The following is a 20,608-nucleotide window of genomic DNA, read 5'->3' on the forward strand; positions in this document are numbered from 1 at the left end:
CAGAGGTCGCAAGTGAACAGAGTAGAGAAGTTGGGAATTCCAAGAGGGGCATAAGAATCCTATGAATGACCTTAGCAAGGGCTAAGCTTATAGAAGATTCTGGTTTCACAGTAACATTGCCGAAGATAAACCATCTTCCATCAACTACGCCTCAATTGACAAATCCTTCAAGTTTAAGCAAAACACCTTCTCAGAAAATTTCATCTTCTTATGCTTCTGTGCCATAATCCAACTTGAAAAACTCATTAATAGCTTGGCATACAACTGATTTTCCTTGGTTGCTTTATTTTTTCATGAAAAAAAAATCATGTGAACTGTATGCACCACGATCACGTTCTGTCTATCTATTATATATTTTTATGGGCCCTTTTTTTTATCGGTACATCATTTTTTTTTTAGGTTTTGGGGGGTGTACGTCAATTGGCCCTTGTCAAAGGAAAAATGTGTCACGCTCAAATAGTAAAATCCCTGGGTACGATCAACCTCTCATTCTCATGGATAATAATGGAACATGCAAGCAATCAATCATTGTTAAAATGCCCAATGATCAATAACTCGTGGAAATATAAAAATGGTGAGGTCAATTAAAGGCACTTAAAAATTCCCTTCGATTTTTCTTTACTTGCCACATGTCATGGCATGACTTGGCTAAGGCAAACCTCCCGAACCAATAAAGTAGCAGAACACCGAATACCGACCAGATGCGCTTCTTTGACACGTGTTTACAAAGGAAAACCTTGCAAATAAACAATTCATTCAACCATCCTCTCACACAATCCCCTGGTCATTCTCTTTTTTCCTTGGGTAGTAGAAGCAAAGCTTTTCCCACGTATCCACGTACCCCTACACAAAAGCCAGGTGACTTGATTTACCGGCAAAAAAAAAAAAAAGGCAGGAGACTCGCAACACTTTCTTCTCTGCTTTCCATGGCTCCAAAACTAGATTGCTTCAACGAGGCCATCTGGAGTAATAGTTTTTACTTTCCAAGAACTTTTATTAGGTAAAGTCGAGGTCTCTTTCCTTGTGGACGTGGTTCAGCCACTCACTCAAAGGGCTCACCTCCCTCGCGCAAAGCCGTCGCCGCCGCAGCAAACCCGGTCATCGCGCGTGATCGTGCCGTGGCCGTCAGCAACCTCTATTACACTTCCCCAAAAAAAAAAAAATGAAAACAGAAAAAAGACAATCGCTATTGCACGGTGCATTAAAGGATGTGATAGCTTTAACGCTCAAAAAAGAATGGCACAAATCTCTCTCTTTCTCAAAGAAAGAAAAGAATTAGACAAACCATCGCATCTGATAAGATCATGTCATGGATTATTACAATAACTCACAACCATAATTCAATGACTAAATCGCTGAAAGTTAACGATCATGCATCGAATTATTCTTAAATAATTGAATAATATAAATACACAACCAGAAGAGGCCCAGTGGTCTCCGGTCTCAAACCCTTTCTATTTTATTCATGTACACAATGAAAACTTGGATCATCTTATGCCGATGTCTGAATACTTCAAGTTTCTCAAAAGCTTCATCTTCCAAAACATCGATCTACACTAGCTTTCCAGCAACATCTTTGATATCTTTGGCATGATTAGAGAAAAATTGCAAACCTAGCACATAATGGCTATCGATATACTGCCATCCATTGGGCTCTGGTGCATTTGGAAAGAACCCATTAATCGTTTGTTCAATTTCGAAGCTTTGACAAATAGATAGCTGGCAAAACGAACACTCTATCTCTTAAGATTTGGACCGTCCTCTCAAAACACCGAGCTCCTGCTGAGGACCTCCAAACTATGTGCGCATCCAGATACAAGAATAAATAGATCATGAAGTTCACCTCATCCATCGGGACGTTATTCTTTCTGAGAAATTGAAGACCTCATGTTTATCTGGGATCAAAATGGGACGTCGAAAACTGAAGAGAAGACAAAGGCAAAACTCGTTCATGCATGCAAGCGCGCGTTGCTCTTGCATTTGCATGAGCACTAATTGCAAGAGGATTACAACCCTTGTTCAGTCTTGGCATGTAATCGTTGGTTACCACTCTGAAGGCATTCCACTATACCTCTTACAATATCCAACATTGGGTCCATCTATTCAATACCTTTTCTCTTCTCCATTTCTTATTGATGTATCCTTTGTCTCAATCTGATTCTTTTTTATGTACCTTGCATAATTAATAAATCTTGAAGGACATATCTTACTTCCTTTATTACATAGAAAAAAATTAAAAACACGCAGCCATCGTTCTGCTTGACTGATAGTGATCTTAGTCAAATGTCTAGGGATGGAAGATGAGCAGTTTGGGGAAGGAAAATCAAGTAAACAAGAAAATAAAGAGTAATTAGGTTGATTGAGAAGAAATGAATTTTTAAATCATTTGCTATTCAAAAGAATTCATGAATAATTTAGCCGTTATTATGTTTCCCCGTGACAACGTCCGATTTTGAACCTGCCATGATATAAATATTTTCAGCTTGTTGGATGGATCTTAGATAGAGTCACAAATCTCGGTTGCATGGAACACAAGCGGTTGACGGAACGAACCTATTGGTCAACGCGCTCCAGTCAACGAAAGCTAGCCGTTTTTTTGCCCGCCGGAGGATGACCAATTTGACCAGTAAGAAAGAGGAGCGATCCACGCTGGCAGGCTGGGGACACGCACACGTATCATACTGATATCAGTAATCTGGAACCTGACATGGTGACATTTGGCACACGCTAGGTGGGGTCCACGAGCTTCAAATAGCTGTTAGGTAGTCGACATGAGGTTTATGCCTTTAATTATGGGCTTATAATTAGTTTCTCAAACGTAGGGCGATTGATGACAAATATAAAATTTATGTTCTAGAAAGAAAGGACTGCGAATAAGACTTAGGTGAAAGCTAGGTGAGCGATTCTTTGTGCACCGCGCGCTGTGCAGAAATTCGGCAGCGCGCGGTGATTGGTCACCGCAAGGGGTGGGGGTGGTTTCCGCGCCAATCACCGCACGCGGTGGTGCAATAAGAATTTCGCTAGCTGAAAATGTATTGATGCTGTAGTCACCGCAGGTGGATTATTCACAGCGTGGTTCTTGGATTTGCTCGATGGATCTGGCCCATGCTGGCCTTCTCTCTTTATCTGTCAAATAGGTTAATTAGCTATTCATTTTAGCTGGTTTGTAATAAAATGTTTATGGGCCAATTGATTATGCTTAGAGAACAATTTTTGGGATGAGCCTGGTAATATCAGAACATAGAGTGGTGCTTGGATTTCAACTGTGGACAAACGTTACCGGATTCCAAAAAGAAAGAAGAGGAAATCCTACTAACAGAGGAGCTATGAGGAACTTTATTGAGTTCAGATAGGTTGCTCTTATACCAGCTTAGGGATCCTGGGTTTGATTGAAAAGGTGGAACTCACAAAGTAGGAGGAGCCTATTACATGTAATATTTCATGCTTAAATTCAAATTTGTATAGCCTTTGCGTCATAATAGTAATTTAAAGAGTGGGACTCTCCTAGCATAAATCGGAATAAAAATTTATAGATGTTTCAATCATGTTTGAGCGTTGAGTCGTGTTGCAGGACTTAAGGTCAGCTCATCCGATCTAGTTTGCAGCAAGTTAATTTTTCTGGATATATATGACTAGAAATAAGGGTGAAATATGAGTCAGTTTATATCAACAATGGAATAGCTGAACGGGTATAAATATTGATGAAGTTTCAGTAGCTCCTCCAGCGGTGCTTCATGAAAAAAAATCAGAATATAAATTATAATCACCCTGAAGGAACAAATTCAACATATATAGAAAGTTCACTTTTTCAATGTTGCACTTTTTTACTCACAATAAAAAAAAAAAAGCTGCACTTAGTTTTTAGAAACAAAGAAATTTGTTTCCTATATGATAGGTGCCTTGTACCCAAATAAGTAACTGTAACAGAATGATGGAACAGAGTTTTCTGATTCATAAGAACACTAACTCTAAACTAATAATGAGTCAATTTTCCTCTCTGGGTTATGATCTGTGCCTTAAACATGGATGACTTGTTTAATACCCAACTCGAGATGTTATCTCTGGCTCATTAGCTTTCAACTGAATACTAGGTTTTATAGGTACTCAGCATTTGTCGATTAGTCTGTCCTTGTATATGGTTAGATTCATTCTACTACTTCTACAGGGAAAATAAAACGTATATCATGCATTGCTTTTGCTTAATTAATAGCGAATAAGGACAACCAAGCACCTTCAGTAGTTCTTTGTATCAAACCTTGCCTTCTCCCTCTTTGCTTAGACTTGTTCCAGTTCATTGACTTAGAGTTGCTCTCTGGTTTCATAAACTTCATTTCTTCAAATGGGTCTTCTCAGATTTATGGCATTGAATATTTCAAAACCATTCCCCACTTACTTCGGTTTGTTATCAGCTTGAGAACCCTTAAGAACTTGAAGGATTAGACTCTGTATGGGTTTGGATATAACTTATGTTCTATTCTAAGCTACTGAAAATTGATTCATGTGTTGCCTTTTTTCTTGTTATTTGAATTTTTTTCCCTGGTTTTCTAGATACATATGATGTGAGTTTCTTTCCAGTGTCTCCATGGCATGCGTAGGTTTCAATGACCTGTAGTGAATACTCCTTAGGCCAACACCCCTCTCTTTCTTGCTGCATATAGTTATTTGATTGAGGCGCTCTTTTTCTCGCTGCATATAGTTATTTGATTGAGGCCTCCCGAATCCCTCCCCTTTCTTTGAGTCATGGATCCTCATTTAATTTGAAATTATTCACCTGTGGCAAAGTTTTAGACAAAATAGAAATGCAACCACTAAATCCTCCTAAAGAAAGGCAACTGAGCGACTACTCCTTTGTGTATTTTCTCATGAATTTAATCTCCTTGGATTCATTGTGAACTTGCTTTCATATGCACATCATGTAGGTCGTTTATCACCATCATTAGACTAAGGTCAATCTCATCTAAAGTCGTACTATTTATTGAATACATGTAATTTTCATTTTTTGTCCAACAGTTCTAGCTTATTTGACGAAAAGTGAGAACCATCAAAAGAGCACATTTTAATTACATTCTGGTGTCTATATTCTTTCATATACAAATGCTGTGGATTTTGGAAGTGTAATTCACAGTTAGTAGGATTTGTAGGATCCTGGTAACGCAATATTCTGTATGTTGTAACCATGCATGTCTAATGTTTTACCAGCCTTTATTGTGTCACTCTGAACTAGTTGATGCTTGCGAAAGGGGAAAAAAGAACATGTTCTGCAACAGGTTAGTTTGCAATAACTGATCACTAAGGCCAGTGATAAATCAAATCCGGCCAATCGGAAAAATACATGTTGTATCTTCTCCTGTGGATGGTAGAATACTTCAAGCAAAGTCATTTTTTACATTTCGAGGAAGTATTTTTTTTAATACTATAGAGGCACATTGATCTTCTAAACCTTTTGTATCTTTGAGTATTTTGTTGTCAAATGTGGGACAAACTGCATCATTTGAATCCGGAAAAAAGGCTAATGTTTGTCTGCTATCGGGGTTTCCTTGAGATCTCTCGTGAACCCTCTGCAACAAAGGAGTAGTAGTAAACCTTTAGAATATCATAACTTTGATGGAATGTTTAGCTATTTTTTGAAATAATATTTTTTTCATCTTATATAAGACTTCTCTCCAAACAAAGTGAGCATCGACGTCTATTGATTTAGGGAGGTTTCCTTTACTAATAGCTGTGATGAAGAATGCCATCCTTAGCGATCAAAAGATGTTATATGTTCTATTTTTTTCTAATGGCGTAATACCGGTGCATTTGTTTAATATTGCATTTGGTTTAGGAAAAGGAAAATAGGAATGGTAAAAGTTGGACCTCCAGGAATAGTTGCGCCAATTTTTGTTTGGGTCCACTCTTGAATAGCAAAAGATGCCATTTTGGAATGATGACTTTTTCGTCCATAAAAAAAGCAGGTGCAGAAAGTGTCTTAATGTCAAGGAATAGCTAATGACAGCTCCATTTGGCATAGTTATGCCAGTCATAAGCAAGTTTGACTGGCATAAATCCCTGCTTATGACAGCTCCACTTGGAATCGCAGGCATACAGCTTATTCCAAGCCTTATGCCTACTTTATGCCTAAACCAAACACAACCTAACTATTTACTAGAATATCACTCTTTTTTTTTTGGGGGGGGGAGGGGGGGTAAGAAAGATAATCTTTATTCACAAGGAAACTTCAGATACAATTAATATAAACATAGCCTTGGCACTGACACAAAAACAGAGAAGGAGCAAGAGTTTCAACTCCAAGACATAGGGGAAACACTGACAAGGTAAAGCATTAAGACTATGGAACCAGCAACTACACAGCCTAATGAAGTATACATATTGTTGAGAGTAGTGCAAATATTGTTAGAAGCTGAAGAATATGCAAGAAGTCCAACCATATGGAGCCTGCAGCAGGGATTACATTGCAACCCAGAAGTAGTAGAAAGCTGAAACATCTCATGTGCTGGAAAGTGAAATAATATAGTACAATCAAGTGTGACCAGCAGGGAACAGTAAACCAATGCAATGAGAAGCTTATGTTGGCCTTTGAATATCCATTGCCAAATGAAATTTCCCTTGTGAGATAGATCTATGAATAAAATTACCGTCGGAGTAGAGTTGCGTAAAAGTTCAGACTTCATGAACCTAGCATGTGCAAGATCTCCTTCAACTGAAGTAAAGCAGACAAATCTGAAATCTGAGCAGAGAAAAGGGAAAAGCTGCATCCACTACCAGCATTTGAGCGTTGATTGAGCAAATATATATGATGCAGGATCTGTCAAGAATTTGGGGCGTAATAACACTCAGATATGATACCCACTGTCCTAGAGGTTGTAGGCAGGATACTAACATGTAGGCAAGAATGCAACTTGAACAGCAGGTAGCATGGTGGATAATCATAACCAAGCAGTAAAAGAAGAACCATTTTAATGAATAAAAGCAACCGAACAACAGATGAACTAGCAAAATACTGGCGATTTAAATGATGTAATCAGATTTGACAAAGCACAAACAATATCCAGGCTGAAAAGAAAGGAGACAGCGAACTGTTATGAAGTAGTGTAAGTCCATGGGATATAATAAAACCCAGCAAAGCCAACTCCGCAAGCAATGCTCCCAGTTCGTATTAAGCCACAGTAAATTTGGGTATACCAGCCACTGAAACCCATTTCGAAAGGCATAAGCACACCAGAGATGTCTTTCTTCTTTTTCTGACTGAAACAACAAAGCTGATAGCAAAAAAGACATCAGAGAGGAAGACAGAATAGCATTAGCCATATCTATAAATTAAAAAAAGAAAAAAAAGAAAAAAAAAAGCACACATTGTTTATGTGGATCATATTATACCGAATTCTTACATCTGCACCTTTATTTCAAGCAATCTCGTACATAAATATTATAATAATTGGTTGGATAATTGGTTTCAGGAGTGAGCGATTTTTTTTTTTAAATGATTTATTTTCCAGAAATATAACTTAACAAATGGCTGGATTTAGATGGGGTTAATGCATGATCATGCTTCAAGAACTGTAAAACAAACACAACTGGTGTTTGCTTGTTGTACCCTATGTACATGCATATTTTACGTACTATGGTGCCAACAAGTTGTGCTTGGGTGGCTTTACCCAACATACGTGCAAATTTTAAAGTATAAAACTAGTGAAATCTATAGATCAAAACTATGGTGCCAAAGTTGGTGCGCTAATGCTAGATCTAAGGCACATTGCAACAATGTTTTCGCTCTCTCTTATGTAGAAAAAAAATTTCAAATAAATATATACATATTGTAATAAATACAACCTTAGGCATCTAGAAACTAATTGGCTCTTAGGCCTCGAGAGAAAAAAGTTGCCCCACTTGAGTATAACAAATCTTGGGTGTCGAGGTGCTTGCTTACGTGGTATGGTGGGAGTAAGGCTACAAAAGATACTCAGTTTTTTTGATAAACCAATCAAACTTTTTCTTATCTAAAAAAAAATCCAGTTGGAGAAAATAATCAAGCTTAGGTCCAAAAATAATAATATAGAGGGTTAAATTTGGACATGACCATGACCATACTATTAGTGAGATAAACAAAATATAATAATTTTTGCATGTTATTGTCATGTCTTCCTAATAATTTTTCTTTTTTTTTTTTTGGAGAAAGCTAACCATTTTTTTACCAAAGATTTTTTTTTAAAAAAAAACTTATTTAAATATGTATCTCCAAAGCATATTTAATAAGGACTTTTGCTATGGCACTCCAAAAGGCATTTTTGTCTTTTCATCATTGCTTTTTCTCCGATTATTTGATTCAAGGTGGGCGATTTGGCCACTTTATCCATCAACAATCGGTTGCGGTAAGTTATATGCATGGCTGATGCGATAAATTATTTTAAAATTTACGATCATTTTTAGTATTAAAATAGGTGGTAGGTCTGACAATTATTTTAAATTTTAGATGTTTTTTTCCAATGCTCTTCTTTCTCCTCTATCTCGATGCTTGCCTTGCTATCAGAGAGAGAGAGAGAGAGAGCGGTGGTAGTGCCATGGCAATAGTAGGCTTGACTATAAGAAAGTGACGATGAGTTTGACTGGTACTCTCAAAAATGAAGGAAGAGCAAGTACTTAAATGGAGGAGAGGGAAGATGAGGAGGGGCTTGGGTGGTTGTCTCCATGGACAGGAAACAGGTTGAGGAGGGGGGAGAGGGAAAGAGCTGGATCATTACTGAAAATGAAAGAGGAAGATAGGGAGGGGGGTTGGGCTGTCCTCAAGGGGCTTGGTTAAGTCATCGTGAAGAATAGATGATGACTGATTTGTAGCTAGGAGCAACGGAGGAGGTGAAGAGTGCTAGGTTATCGCCGCCGCAAATGAGGAAGAAGTCGAGGAAGAGGAAAGGTGATGGATGTCGTGGATAGCGATAATGATGACTGGATGATGGAGGCAACTTGATCTTGGATCATTCTAAAAAATATTAAAAAAAATAAGGAATCATATAAATCTATAGTTAACCTGCGGTTAGCAAGTTAAAAACAAAATGTTCTAAATACCTTGAAATGAATGGTCAAGATATCTCTTATCAATTTAATAAAATAATATTAAAAGAAAGCCCATGTTTCTCGTGTTTGAGTTTGGACCTTGTTTGAATTCAACCGAATCCAACTCATTCAGGTGCACCCTAGCGTGGAGGCTCATGAAGCCTTATCTCATCCACCCTTTCGTACCCCCACTTTTTTATAAATAATATATATATTCGTATGGAAGGCAGGCAGGTTGAACCAAGCCACCCAACACCCCACACCCTTTCTATTCAAACGTATAGTCCACCTATACGAGTACAACCGTATGATCTCCAATAGCCGCCACGTGTATGATCGTATGCGCAGAGGTCTACCATCAGTCCACCAAGGATAATCATCGTCGTAGCTTTACCCTATCGATGAACTCTCAGACGTCGACCCCAACCCTGCGCCCTCTTCCTCCCCGCTTCGCCAAAAAAATCTCCCCTCTTCCTTTTGAAACCCTCGCCCTTGATCTCTCCTCCGCCAATCTATCTCAATCGAAGCCGGAATTCTCCCAATCTCCCCTGACCTCCGGCCGCCGATCGCCGATCCGGCCTCTCCATCCGAGTCACGCCATCCCGAGATTCCCCTCTCACTGGGCGTTTCTCTTTGAGGCGATCGAGCTACGGTTTCGAGGAACAGGTGTGGAATCTAGGGTTTTGACGGGATGGGATTGGATGGGTGAAGGATGCCGGAGCTCCGCAGCGGAGTGCGCAGGGGCCGGGCACAGCCGAATCCGATAGTCCAGGCCGAGCAACCGGCAGCCGGCAGGAGAAGGAGGGCAGCGAGGAACAAGCAGCAGGCGGCGGGTGATGAGAACGTGGTGACGAGGTCCGCCGAGCGGAAGGAGGAGATCAGGTTTCTCGAGGGCGGAGGGGAGATCGGGGAGGATAAGAAGGAAGGGGTTGGGGAGAGGAGGATGGATGAGTTTGACAGTGGTGGCAGGAGCGCCGATAAGCTCGCTGGCGGGGAGGATGAGGGGAGCACCGCGCCGGTTCCAGAAAAGGTAACCATTTCTTGTTTGAACAGAAATTTTCTTTTTGATTTTTAGTAATGATTTTCGTGGATCTGGGAGAAATTTTGCAGGGGGAGGTTTGGTTGCCATTAAAAATGCTAACCTTTCCTTTTCCAAAGAAAGAAAAGATGGTATTTTGTTTCATCTTGTGTTTCGTTTCTCAGTTGTATTTTGTTTCATCTTGGGGTTCGTTTCTCAATGGTATTTTGTTTCATCCTGTAGTTCATTTCTCTATGACTGAAGACTCCTTTTTCAACTAATCAGGCAAGAAAATTATTTGTTTTTCTGCCTTTTGTATAGTTTTCCCCTCAATCTGGCTTTCACTTTTTTAATTTTGGATTCTTGGTATCAACAAAATATGTTCTTCTAACTTTGGCAACCATCTGAGTCCAAACTTTTTGAACCGAATGAATACCGTTTACATGAAAACTAGACCTCATTTAACATTTGGTTAACATTTATGAGTTTTAGTCTATCAGGTGAACTTCGAAAATTCCTTAAACTACTTCTGTCTTATAGTCTTCTACCAGAAGTATTTTTGGGCTCTGCTTGATGCCCCATTTAAGATCTCCTTCTTTAACAAATCCAGCTCAACCGCTTGTCTTATTTTGTGACCATGTACTGTCTTTTTTCGCCGCAGAATATTTGTTTAAGAATCTTGTATAGAATTAATTTTTTATATTGTTTAATTATTCAGAATTTGATAATAAATTCTAACTTCTGCTAAAGTTATAATGTATAATCTGATAATTGTGCAGAGATTGTATACGGTTTTTGGATCCTTGACTTCTCAGTACCAATGCATGTTCTATCTTTGAATTGCTCATCACATGTCCTGGAATTTCTGTATCATGGCTTGATATATTTCTTCTTGATATGTGATTTGTGACTCTTGTCTATTTTCCCTTTTCATTCTATAATCACCAATTCTTGTAATTTTGCCAACGAAGTGAAAAAATAATCTAGAATCAAATAAGATATAGATAACTGGTTAGGTAATACTTTTTACTAAAATTTTATTGAATAATAGGTAAGATTATCTGTTTATGAAATGCTTCTACTAAAATTTTATTGGATTATTGATTATTCTATGTACTGAAGATTTTTTTTTAATAAAAAATGGAGGAATAATATTGTCAATGCAATGTCTAACTGAATTTATTATATGATTGTAGTTAAGGTGAGCATGTAATAATGGTGGGGCTTATGAGAATGGATACTAGAATAATGCAAATAAGATTAAGTGAAGGCATGGATTATAAGGAAAATTGAGGGATTCCATAGGTGAGAAGGAAGGGGAGCAAAAGGTGTCTATGACAATCCTATCTGGACACCTAGCAAGTGTTCCAAGTACTTAGATTTTGTCCAGTGCTTAGGACTTTATCTTCCAAATGACATGGGTTCATTTGTGTATAATAATGATGGCATAAAATGTAGTTCAATTTTTGTTGGCATTTAAAAGGTGGTTATTGAGGGTGAGCTTTGGCACACTAGTAAGGTTGCTCCATGATGACCTGGAGGTCATGATTTTGAAACATAGAAACCACCTCTCTGCATGCAGAGGTAAGGCTGCATTCATTTGACCCTTCCTAGATCTCATATTGGGGTGCCTTTTTTATTCTAAAAGGTGGTTACAAACTTACCATAAGTATCCAGCCAAGGGGCCATTCAAGACATATGCAGTATTAGGCTGCATATGTGAATTGGGGCTTGTCCTGGCGGTTATACTTGTTTTCTTAGCAACTAGATATTTGAGTTCGATTCTTTGATGGTGCACCCTTGAAAATCTGGACCTGAGTAATTATAGTTGCGTTGAGTCTTTCTCTTTTTCTCTTTAAAAGAATAAAAACAATAAGCAAAAAATTTAAATACAGTAAAAGAAATGACAATAATAATAACATTTTTTGGATGAATAATAGCAATGCTAATAGCAATATCAACCAACAATTGGTGCTTGTTCAATGGTACCTAAAACATAATAGTAACAATTATAACATAGCATCAGTATTAGTAATACTCATATCTGGCTTGTTCAAAATTTAAAGCCAACCTAAGCATCAGCTTGAACATGCTCCATCTGCATGAGACCGCATAAAAGTGGGTGTGCATTCTTGTTTCCAAAAAAAATTTGAACAAAAGGTCAAAGTCCGTCTTGTATCATTATCTCTCGTTTCTGACCTCGAATATAAAGGCTAGCAGAGTCCTTGCAGCCACTCATGATGAGTAAACCTTGCAAAGGATTTTGAAGGCATTTAATGAGTTGGCTTACAGCATCTCGTTCTTTGAGTTGAACCTTGGTTTTGACAAAAGTTGACCTCCACTTGTCAATAGCTTCGCTTGTTTTCACTTCCTGCTTTCTATGCTATTGCTCTTCTCTTTCCTATACAGACGCATAATGCCAAGTGGACTACCTTTTTGGGTCATTTGTGGTATGGTTGCATGTAGACGTTGCAGAGCAGTCAAGCAATTGCATCTGCATATGTGGCTAAATGCATCAGCATATGTTCCTGCATGCATCACATTTCAAGGAGAATGAATTTTATTGCATTTTTAGATTTTATTTATGTAATTCTGAAGTGGGCTTCAAGGTTTGTTTTTAAGTAGGAATAGTGTACAAGAGTCCTACTTTAGGTGTATGTTTGGTTGGATAATTTAACAAGTTATTAAGATTTATTTAAAAAACTTGGTTGTTTTAAGTATCTCTCTCCCTTTGGGATTACTTGGGATCCTGTATATATTGCATTTCGTGGAAGATCTTGGCTGTTCATGTAGAGATTGGTTTTTGGGTTTTAAATGAATTCTAATTCACTTGTAAATCAAGTCATGTAAAAGCTAGAAAGGGCCTTTCGGCTGGCCATTAGATGTACTGTGAACTGTTTGAATGAATGAAAGATATCGGTTGGTCATGTGTGGTCCTTCCTATCCTTTTTCTTTCCCCCTCCTTGATCACCCATATCCACTCTTATTATTTCTGATCTTTACTAATGTTATCTATCTTTCCCCTCTTCCAAAATGTACTTTTCATCTAATTTCATAGCTAAATTTCTTTTATGAGATTATCATAGACAATCACCAACTGATGTAATTTAGAAACTTAATTCTTCAGATTTGCTTGTCCTCAAAAAGCCTAAACATAATTTCTTTAATTGGCCTTTATAAGTTTTGAAATTAGTTAAAAACATCTTTCCTTGGTTTTCCTAGGAAGATGATTTCTTCACCTAAATCCTAGTCCCTTTCTCATGCCCACCCATGCCTTCACAAGCCATCATCGAGTACTTCCGCATCAACTACAATCTGTAAAAGGAAGGAAAAAAGCATAAATATATTAAAATATGCTGATGACTAGTTAATAGCACTTTTTTTTTTTTTTTTGGAAAAACCTTTTATTTATGCCATAATAACTTAAATGAAAGAGAAAATAGCTGTTTTATTTCACTTGAAAAGTCAAGACATATCAGAGTAATATTATTTAATAGTAACATCATAACAAATTCTAGTGTCACTAATTGGAACAAGGTGTTCTTTGATAAGTCATTCCCGAAAAAAGTGCCGAGTACCTATGCTTCTAGCTGACATAAGCAGGATACTTAGGCTATTTAGTGTCATTGATTGTTGTGTGATGTCATATTCAAATGCGTAGAAGTGCTATTGCACTCCATAATTCCCAGTTAAGAAAGATAATTAACATATATCCAGATTAATTGGGTTATATGAGAGAGAGGCTTATGAGAATGGAGCATTTTCTAGACCTCAATTATATTTGGAAAGAGAGCTAAGACGAATGCCTATTAATTAGGACCTTCATGATAGAATGGAAAAGTGTGTTAGTTATTATGAGGGTATGTGGTCTCTAAAGGTGGCTCCCAAGCATCTATAGATGTGAAAGATGTCTATCTAAGATGATAGGTCAATTGGTTTCAAATAATTACTGATGAAACTGATAGCAAATTCAATAGAAAAATGACAGACCTAGAGTTCCAACTCACTACTAACATGTATATACACATGCACACTCTCTTCATAAAGAGAACATTTGATAGGTAATAATGAGCATACAATGGGGAAGAGAATTATTAAATACCTTTAGGAGTGGCGTTTCAGATTTGATGAATGGATTAAAGGGGTTCATGACCCCCGAGCCCCCCCTCTTAGTCCCAGCACCACCACCACAACAAAAAGGAGAATGGAGGGTTGCAAATCAAGCATAAAGCAATAGAAGTGCGTCGGTAATGTACTAGCATAAATTATGGTGCTTGCACATTGGACTCAAACCAGAAAGGAGCAAATCTACTTGTGAAAAAAAAAACAAATCTATGGATTTTTGGATTTGATCGTGGAAGTTGGCTATTGGACCAATATTGGCATACAAATCATAATCGACCATTAGGATTGGCCATTTGATCCGACTTGCTAGGTACCCGATCCAAATGGGACGGATTTTATCCGACCCGCTTAAAATCCAAGGTGGATATGCATTTTACAAAAAATATACAAAGCGGTTTTGGGGTGGGTACGGATACTAATATGCCCCGACCCCCCCCCCCCCCACACACACATAAATAAACACCCAATAAAACCCTAGCCATTTTTGTGCTCTCCTGGTCTCCCCTACTACCACAGCTGCCCCCCTTCTCCCTCAACCCCGACGATGGATGACCCCTCCCCTGCTCGGACGCTCCTTCCTCTCTCACTCTTGGACCTCTTCCTCTCCCGCTTCCTCTGCCAACCCCCCGACAACCCCATTGCCTTCTCCACCGGTCTCACCGAGGCCTTCCCCCTCCCTCCCTCCGACGACCCTGCTGCCTTTCCCCCTCCCATGCTGACGTGCCTTGCCCAGCCTCCTACCTGATGGAGATTCCTGAGGATGGAAGAAATAAAGGAAAAGGGCCCGGGGGGGGACCCTAGTTGTTCGATTCGGCTGCTCCAAGTCTCCTCCCACCCCGATGGAGACTCATGAGGATGGAAGAAATGGAGAAAAAGGATCAGGGGGACCCTAGCCCTTTGATTTGGCCACTCCAAACCTCCCACCCGGCACTCAATCGAGACTCCTGAGGATGGAAGAAAACACCAACGAAAAATTGGGGGAAAACGAAAAAAATTAAAAGGTAAGACCTTTCCTACATAGCTTGATCATTGTTTTTCCTTTTCAATTCTTTTTCTTTTCATTTCGTTCTCTATTTTGGAGATCTATGATTGAGCACTGAGGGAGATCGGAGCATCTTAGGGATGTGGGAGCACCTGAGGGTAGATTGGAGTGAGTTTTTAGGTTTTGAAAGCTTAATCTTGGTAAAAGGGTGAGAATTTTGTGAGATCCGACCCAACTCGACCCGACCCGAGATGGATATAGGGTGGATATGGATATGACTTCTATCTTGTCAGGGCAGGTATGGGTATTGGTCGTCCCAACTCATACCCGACCCATTGCCAACCCTACCGACCATTAGAAAAGGGAAACTATATAAGAAGACCAAGTGAGTGCATTGAAGCCCGTCAGATTTGGTAGAAAATTGCCCAATTTTCAAGCAGTTATCTGTGGTTGATTCATTCCGTTGCTGGTCTGGGGGATTGTTCTTGTCTTGCAATGACATGGCATAAAGAGAGGGATGGACTCTTCATATTTGCTAATGGGGATGGAGTTTATATGGATTGTTATTCTCTTTACCTTTTCTAGATCGTCCAAGAAGAACTTTTGTACCATATAAGAATACAAGAAGTGTTTTAAAAGTAGCAACAAATGTCTCCAACTAACCACCCACAGCATTTGTGTATAGTAGTGGTGGATTTAAATAGTGTCAAGCTTATCACAATGCAAGAATTTCAAAGGACAGCATTTGAATCTGATGTATGGTACAAAGTTGCATAGAGCAAAAAGACTTGAAGTAACCTTTTATGTTTACTTAAGTTGCTCCACTGTTCTAGTTATTTCTACTTTGCTTCAGAATATGTCCCTTTTATCCATTAACAGAATGTTGGTTCCCATGATGAAATAATATCACTTGAATGGTATGTAAAAACCTAAAGAGCACTCAATTGCAGCAATCATAAAATGCTTTCCGAGACTTGCATTTTGCTCATGCACTTATTTTTCCATCTTTTCACAGGTCCAGATTGGCAATTCACCGGTGTATCGAATTGAAAGGAAGCTTGGGAAAGGAGGCTTTGGACAAGTATATGTTGGTCGCCGTATATCTGCTACCAATGCAAATGATCGGACTACTGGTCCTAATGCTGTAGAGGTATGCATACTTTTCGTTCTGGTTATTTTGTATCTGGAACATATTTGCTTTTTGTTACTTCAGTTCACCATGTCTATGTACACCTTTCTGTTCATATGTGTTAGGTGGCATTGAAATTTGAGCACCGGAGCAGCAAAGGATGTAACTATGGACCCCCTTATGAATGGCAGGTCTACAAGTAGGTGACCTTATTATCCTTTTACTATTTATTACTATTTTCCCATAGTTTTCTGTATGCTTCTAAGTTGTATCTAGAAATCTTAAGTTAGCGTTGTGTTTTTCCTTTATGATTCACTTTAATTGTGACTGTGCAGCATTCTTGGTGGCATTCATGGTGTGCCTCAAGTCCATTACAAAGGCCGCCAAGGTGACTATTATGTCATGGTAATGGAAAACCTTCTCTACAAATCTACCATCTTCATCTATATGCTAGGGTATTCAAATTATTATTTTTCCCTGCATCAGTTTTGATATGCTTAAGATATGATACCATAATTCGTACAGGTCATGGATATGCTGGGTCCAAGTCTATGGGATGTTTGGAATAATAATTCTCACACGTGAGTAGTCAAATTGCTATTGGTCATTGCACTTAATGTTGTTCATCTTCATTTATATAACTTGACTGTTTGTCCTTTTGTTTCTGAGTCATACAGAATGTCTATTGAAATGGTTGCATGTATTGCTATTGAAGCAATCTCCATATTGGAGAAGATGCATTCTAAAGGGTGGGTCTTTTTCTCTTTTGGGGCATGAGCTCCGATTATTTCCATATTTTCTTGGAATTTTGTTATCTTCTTGCATCATATTATTAGATACTTATATTTTTTCTTTATGGTATTAATATATAGCTATGATCCCCTATTTTTTGACAGTTATGTGCATGGAGATGTGAAGCCTGAGAATTTTTTACTTGGCCCTCCTGGAACTCCTGATGAGAAGAAACTTTTTCTTGTTGATCTTGGATTAGGTAATTTTTTGGCATTATATAGCATTGTTGTCTGTCAAATTATTGTCGATATGGAGATTTTGTATATCCAGGTATTATGTATCACTTAGGATGCCGCATTTTTCAATTGTTTCAATTTCAGCCACTAGGTGGAAGGACACTGCTACGGGTCAGCATGTTGAGTATGACCAAAGGCCAGATGTTTTCAGGTATATAATGAAATTAATTGTTGATTTTAGTATAGTTGTGGTCTTCGATAAAATGAAAATTCATAGTTGTAGTGCCATTTGTTGTGATCCTGTTGATCATATCCTCACTTCTTAATCCTTTATCTCAATATTGCAGGGGAACAGTGCGCTATGCTAGTGTGCATGCTCACCTGGGAAGAACTGGGAGCAGGAGAGATGATTTAGAATCCCTTGCTTACACCCTCATTTTTCTCCTCCGTGGCCGTCTACCTTGGCAGGGATACCAGGTATAGCTGTTTGAAACAATATCGGAGTGCTACGACTCTTTCCTGCTCATCTCATGTATTTTCTTTCCCTGCTGTTTGTAGGGCGAGAATAAGGGCTTCCTTGTTTGCAAGAAAAAGATGGCTACTTCTCCAGAGTCTTTGTGTTGCTTTTGCCCACAACCATTTAAACAGTTTGTTGAGTATGTTGTCAACTTAAAGTTTGATGAAGAACCCAATTATGCAAAGTGCATCTCCCTTTTTGATGGCATAGTAGGTCCGAATCCAGATATTAGGCCGATCAACACAGATGGTGCTCAGAAGGTACATTGATGTTCTATCTTCCGTACTCTTTTCCATTAACTCATTCCATTACCTATCTAACCTTTAGTTATATGTTATGAAGCTTATATACCAGGTTGGTCAAAAGAGAGGCCGGCTGATGATCGAAGATGAGGATGAAGAGCAACCAAAGAAGAAGGTCCGAATGGGGATGCCCGCAACACAATGGGTTAGTGTCTACAATGCTAGGCGTCCCATGAAGCAAAGGTTGGGCCTTCAGTGCATTATGCTTGGTAGAGATTGTAAACATAAAGAAGAGTGACTCGATTCTCTTCGATGTTGCAGGTATCACTACAATGTTGCAGATGCAAGACTCGCACAACATATTGAGAAAGGAAATGAAGATGGATTATTCATTAGCTCGGTTGCTTCTTGCACAAATCTGTGGGCCCTGATTATGGATGCCGGCACTGGTTATACCGCTCAAGTTTATGAACTCTCACCATGTTTTCTTCACAAAGTGAGTACCCAGGCATTCTTGCTTGTGCGGTTTATTTTTGTTATTAGCACTTCATGCTGTATCGTCTGGGATAATGTCATTCACATCATGCACAGACTGGGATGTATTTTTCTGCTAATATAATATTGTTATGCCTGGTGGTTTTGTGTAAAGGAATGGATAATGGAACAGTGGGAGAAAAATTATTATATTAGTGCACTGGCGGGGGCAAATAACGGAAGTTCTTTGGTTGTGATGTCAAAAGGTAATTTCCTTAACATCTTATTATTTTGAAGTTTGGAAATGTTAAGCAACTGTGCTCATAGCTCATAAGCTCTGATGGTTTCTTCTCCAGGTACACAGTATGCACAGCAGTCCTACAAAGTAAGCGATTCATTTCCATTTAAGTGGATAAACAAAAAATGGAAGGAGGGATTCTATGTAACCGCCATGGCCACTGCAGGTAGCAGATGGGCAGTTGTCATGTCTCGAAATGCTGGTTTTTCAGATCAGGTCATTTTTTTCCCCTGCTGTGTATTTGTATTTTGGTGTGAGGTTTCTGCAGGAATCTATGTTTTGGTGTTTTCTTGCTGATTTCCTATACCGTTTCACCAGGTTGTGGAGCTTGATTTCTTATACCCCAGCGAAGGTATTCATCGGAGGTGGGATAGTGGTTATCGTATAACGGCAACTGCTGCAACATGGGATCAGGCAGCTTTTGTTCTTAGTGTACCCAGACGGAAGCCTGCAGATGAAACACAAGAGACTCTCAGAACCTCAGCCTTTCCTAGTCAACATGTGAAGGTAGGTTGGATTTTAATCTTTTTTGTTCAATATCTGAACTTAAGCCTTTTGGCTTCGTTATGAACAAATCTATTTACATGCAGGAAAAATGGTCAAAAAATCTCTATATTGCATCCATATGCTATGGCAGAACGGTATCATGAAGTTCCATTTTCTAGCCATGACAATGGAGAATTCACTTACTGATACAACAGCAATCTCATACATTTTCTTGTCCTGGAGATGAGTGCCTTTGGGCTAGAGAATTTTGATGTGCAAGCTTTTCTTAATTGTAACCCATCTGACATGTCAGCTGCAACTTAAAGGTGGTGCAGTATCACTAGGAAATACTGGAGATGTGCTTGCATGAGCTATTCAAAAATGGATTGCAAGCATCCATATTTAATGTATGTTTGTATAGTGAATTAACATGACAGGTGACAAATGTATGGATCTTAATGCTTTAGAAAGTCATGCCAATGTGATATTGACCTGCATTTTATCTAAGGCACTGGTACAATTTCTTTTTACATTTTGCATCTATTGTTAGTGCACAAGGTTTATTTTGGCCATTTATTCAATTACTGGCTGGATTGAGGCAAGCCTTGACAATTTTATAAGAATGTTACCTGTGCCCCGTCCCACGATCGCCATTAATTAGCTCTGTTTAATGGTCAATATTGTTGTTCTGTTAAATATGTATGTGGGAAGTTCATTGCGATTAAGTTTATCTGTTGATCTCAATGCATGGCTGTGATCTTCATGCTTCTCGCTCGTGAGATTCCTTGTTCATTTTTTCCCTTTTGTGAAGAGCACGTGAGATGTTAACTTGAACTAAAAAATTCTGGCATTTTTCTGCTGGTATGTTGCTTTCCACTTGCTTTAAGCCGTAGAGGAAGCAAGTTTGTAACGTATATGTATATTGTCGTCGTGGCTATCAGTTAGCTTTGTTCATCGAGGTGATTGCAACGTGTTGTTTATATTTATATTATGCCAGTATACCAGTATGAAATTTGTCTTGCATTGTGATGGCTTTGTCTAGGAGGCTGTTGCCTCCATATTTCATGTTAATAATTTTTTTTAAATAGACGGTTGTCGGTATTGATTGCCTTTCTAAATGTCAATTGATGATGACCTTTTGGTGGAATTTGTAGGGAATGATCGGTATATGACTTGCTAGATTTGCTTTCTAGAGTGAAAATTTGACAATTTTTTGATGGTTCATGTGCTCACCTTTGCACAAAGTCGGGTGAATGGAGTTCGGTCCATTTTGGACCGAAAGAAAACGGTCACGTTGAGAAGGTGGCATGGCGTCAGCCGT

General features: G+C 38.7%; 1 protein-coding gene across 1 annotated transcript; it reads left to right on the top strand.

Moving 5' to 3' along the window:
* Positions 1-9,470: 9,470 nt before the first annotated feature.
* Positions 9,471-19,817, top strand: LOC140856639 (casein kinase 1-like protein HD16). Its single transcript, XM_073254635.1, has 16 exons — positions 9,471-10,078; positions 16,189-16,323; positions 16,428-16,501; positions 16,638-16,707; positions 16,828-16,883; positions 16,980-17,051; positions 17,199-17,293; positions 17,415-17,481; positions 17,618-17,747; positions 17,829-18,047; positions 18,130-18,272; positions 18,351-18,525; positions 18,679-18,769; positions 18,860-19,017; positions 19,120-19,308; positions 19,392-19,817. Exons 1-16 carry the CDS (start codon positions 9,761-9,763, stop codon positions 19,449-19,451), a joined length of 2,052 nt encoding a protein of 683 aa, XP_073110736.1. The 5' UTR covers positions 9,471-9,760; the 3' UTR covers positions 19,452-19,817.
* The last annotated feature ends 791 nt before the right edge of the window (positions 19,818-20,608 follow it).

Source organism: Elaeis guineensis, chromosome 3, assembly GCF_000442705.2.
Source record: "Elaeis guineensis isolate ETL-2024a chromosome 3, EG11, whole genome shotgun sequence".
In the NCBI taxonomy this organism is placed as follows: domain Eukaryota; kingdom Viridiplantae; phylum Streptophyta; class Magnoliopsida; order Arecales; family Arecaceae; genus Elaeis; species Elaeis guineensis.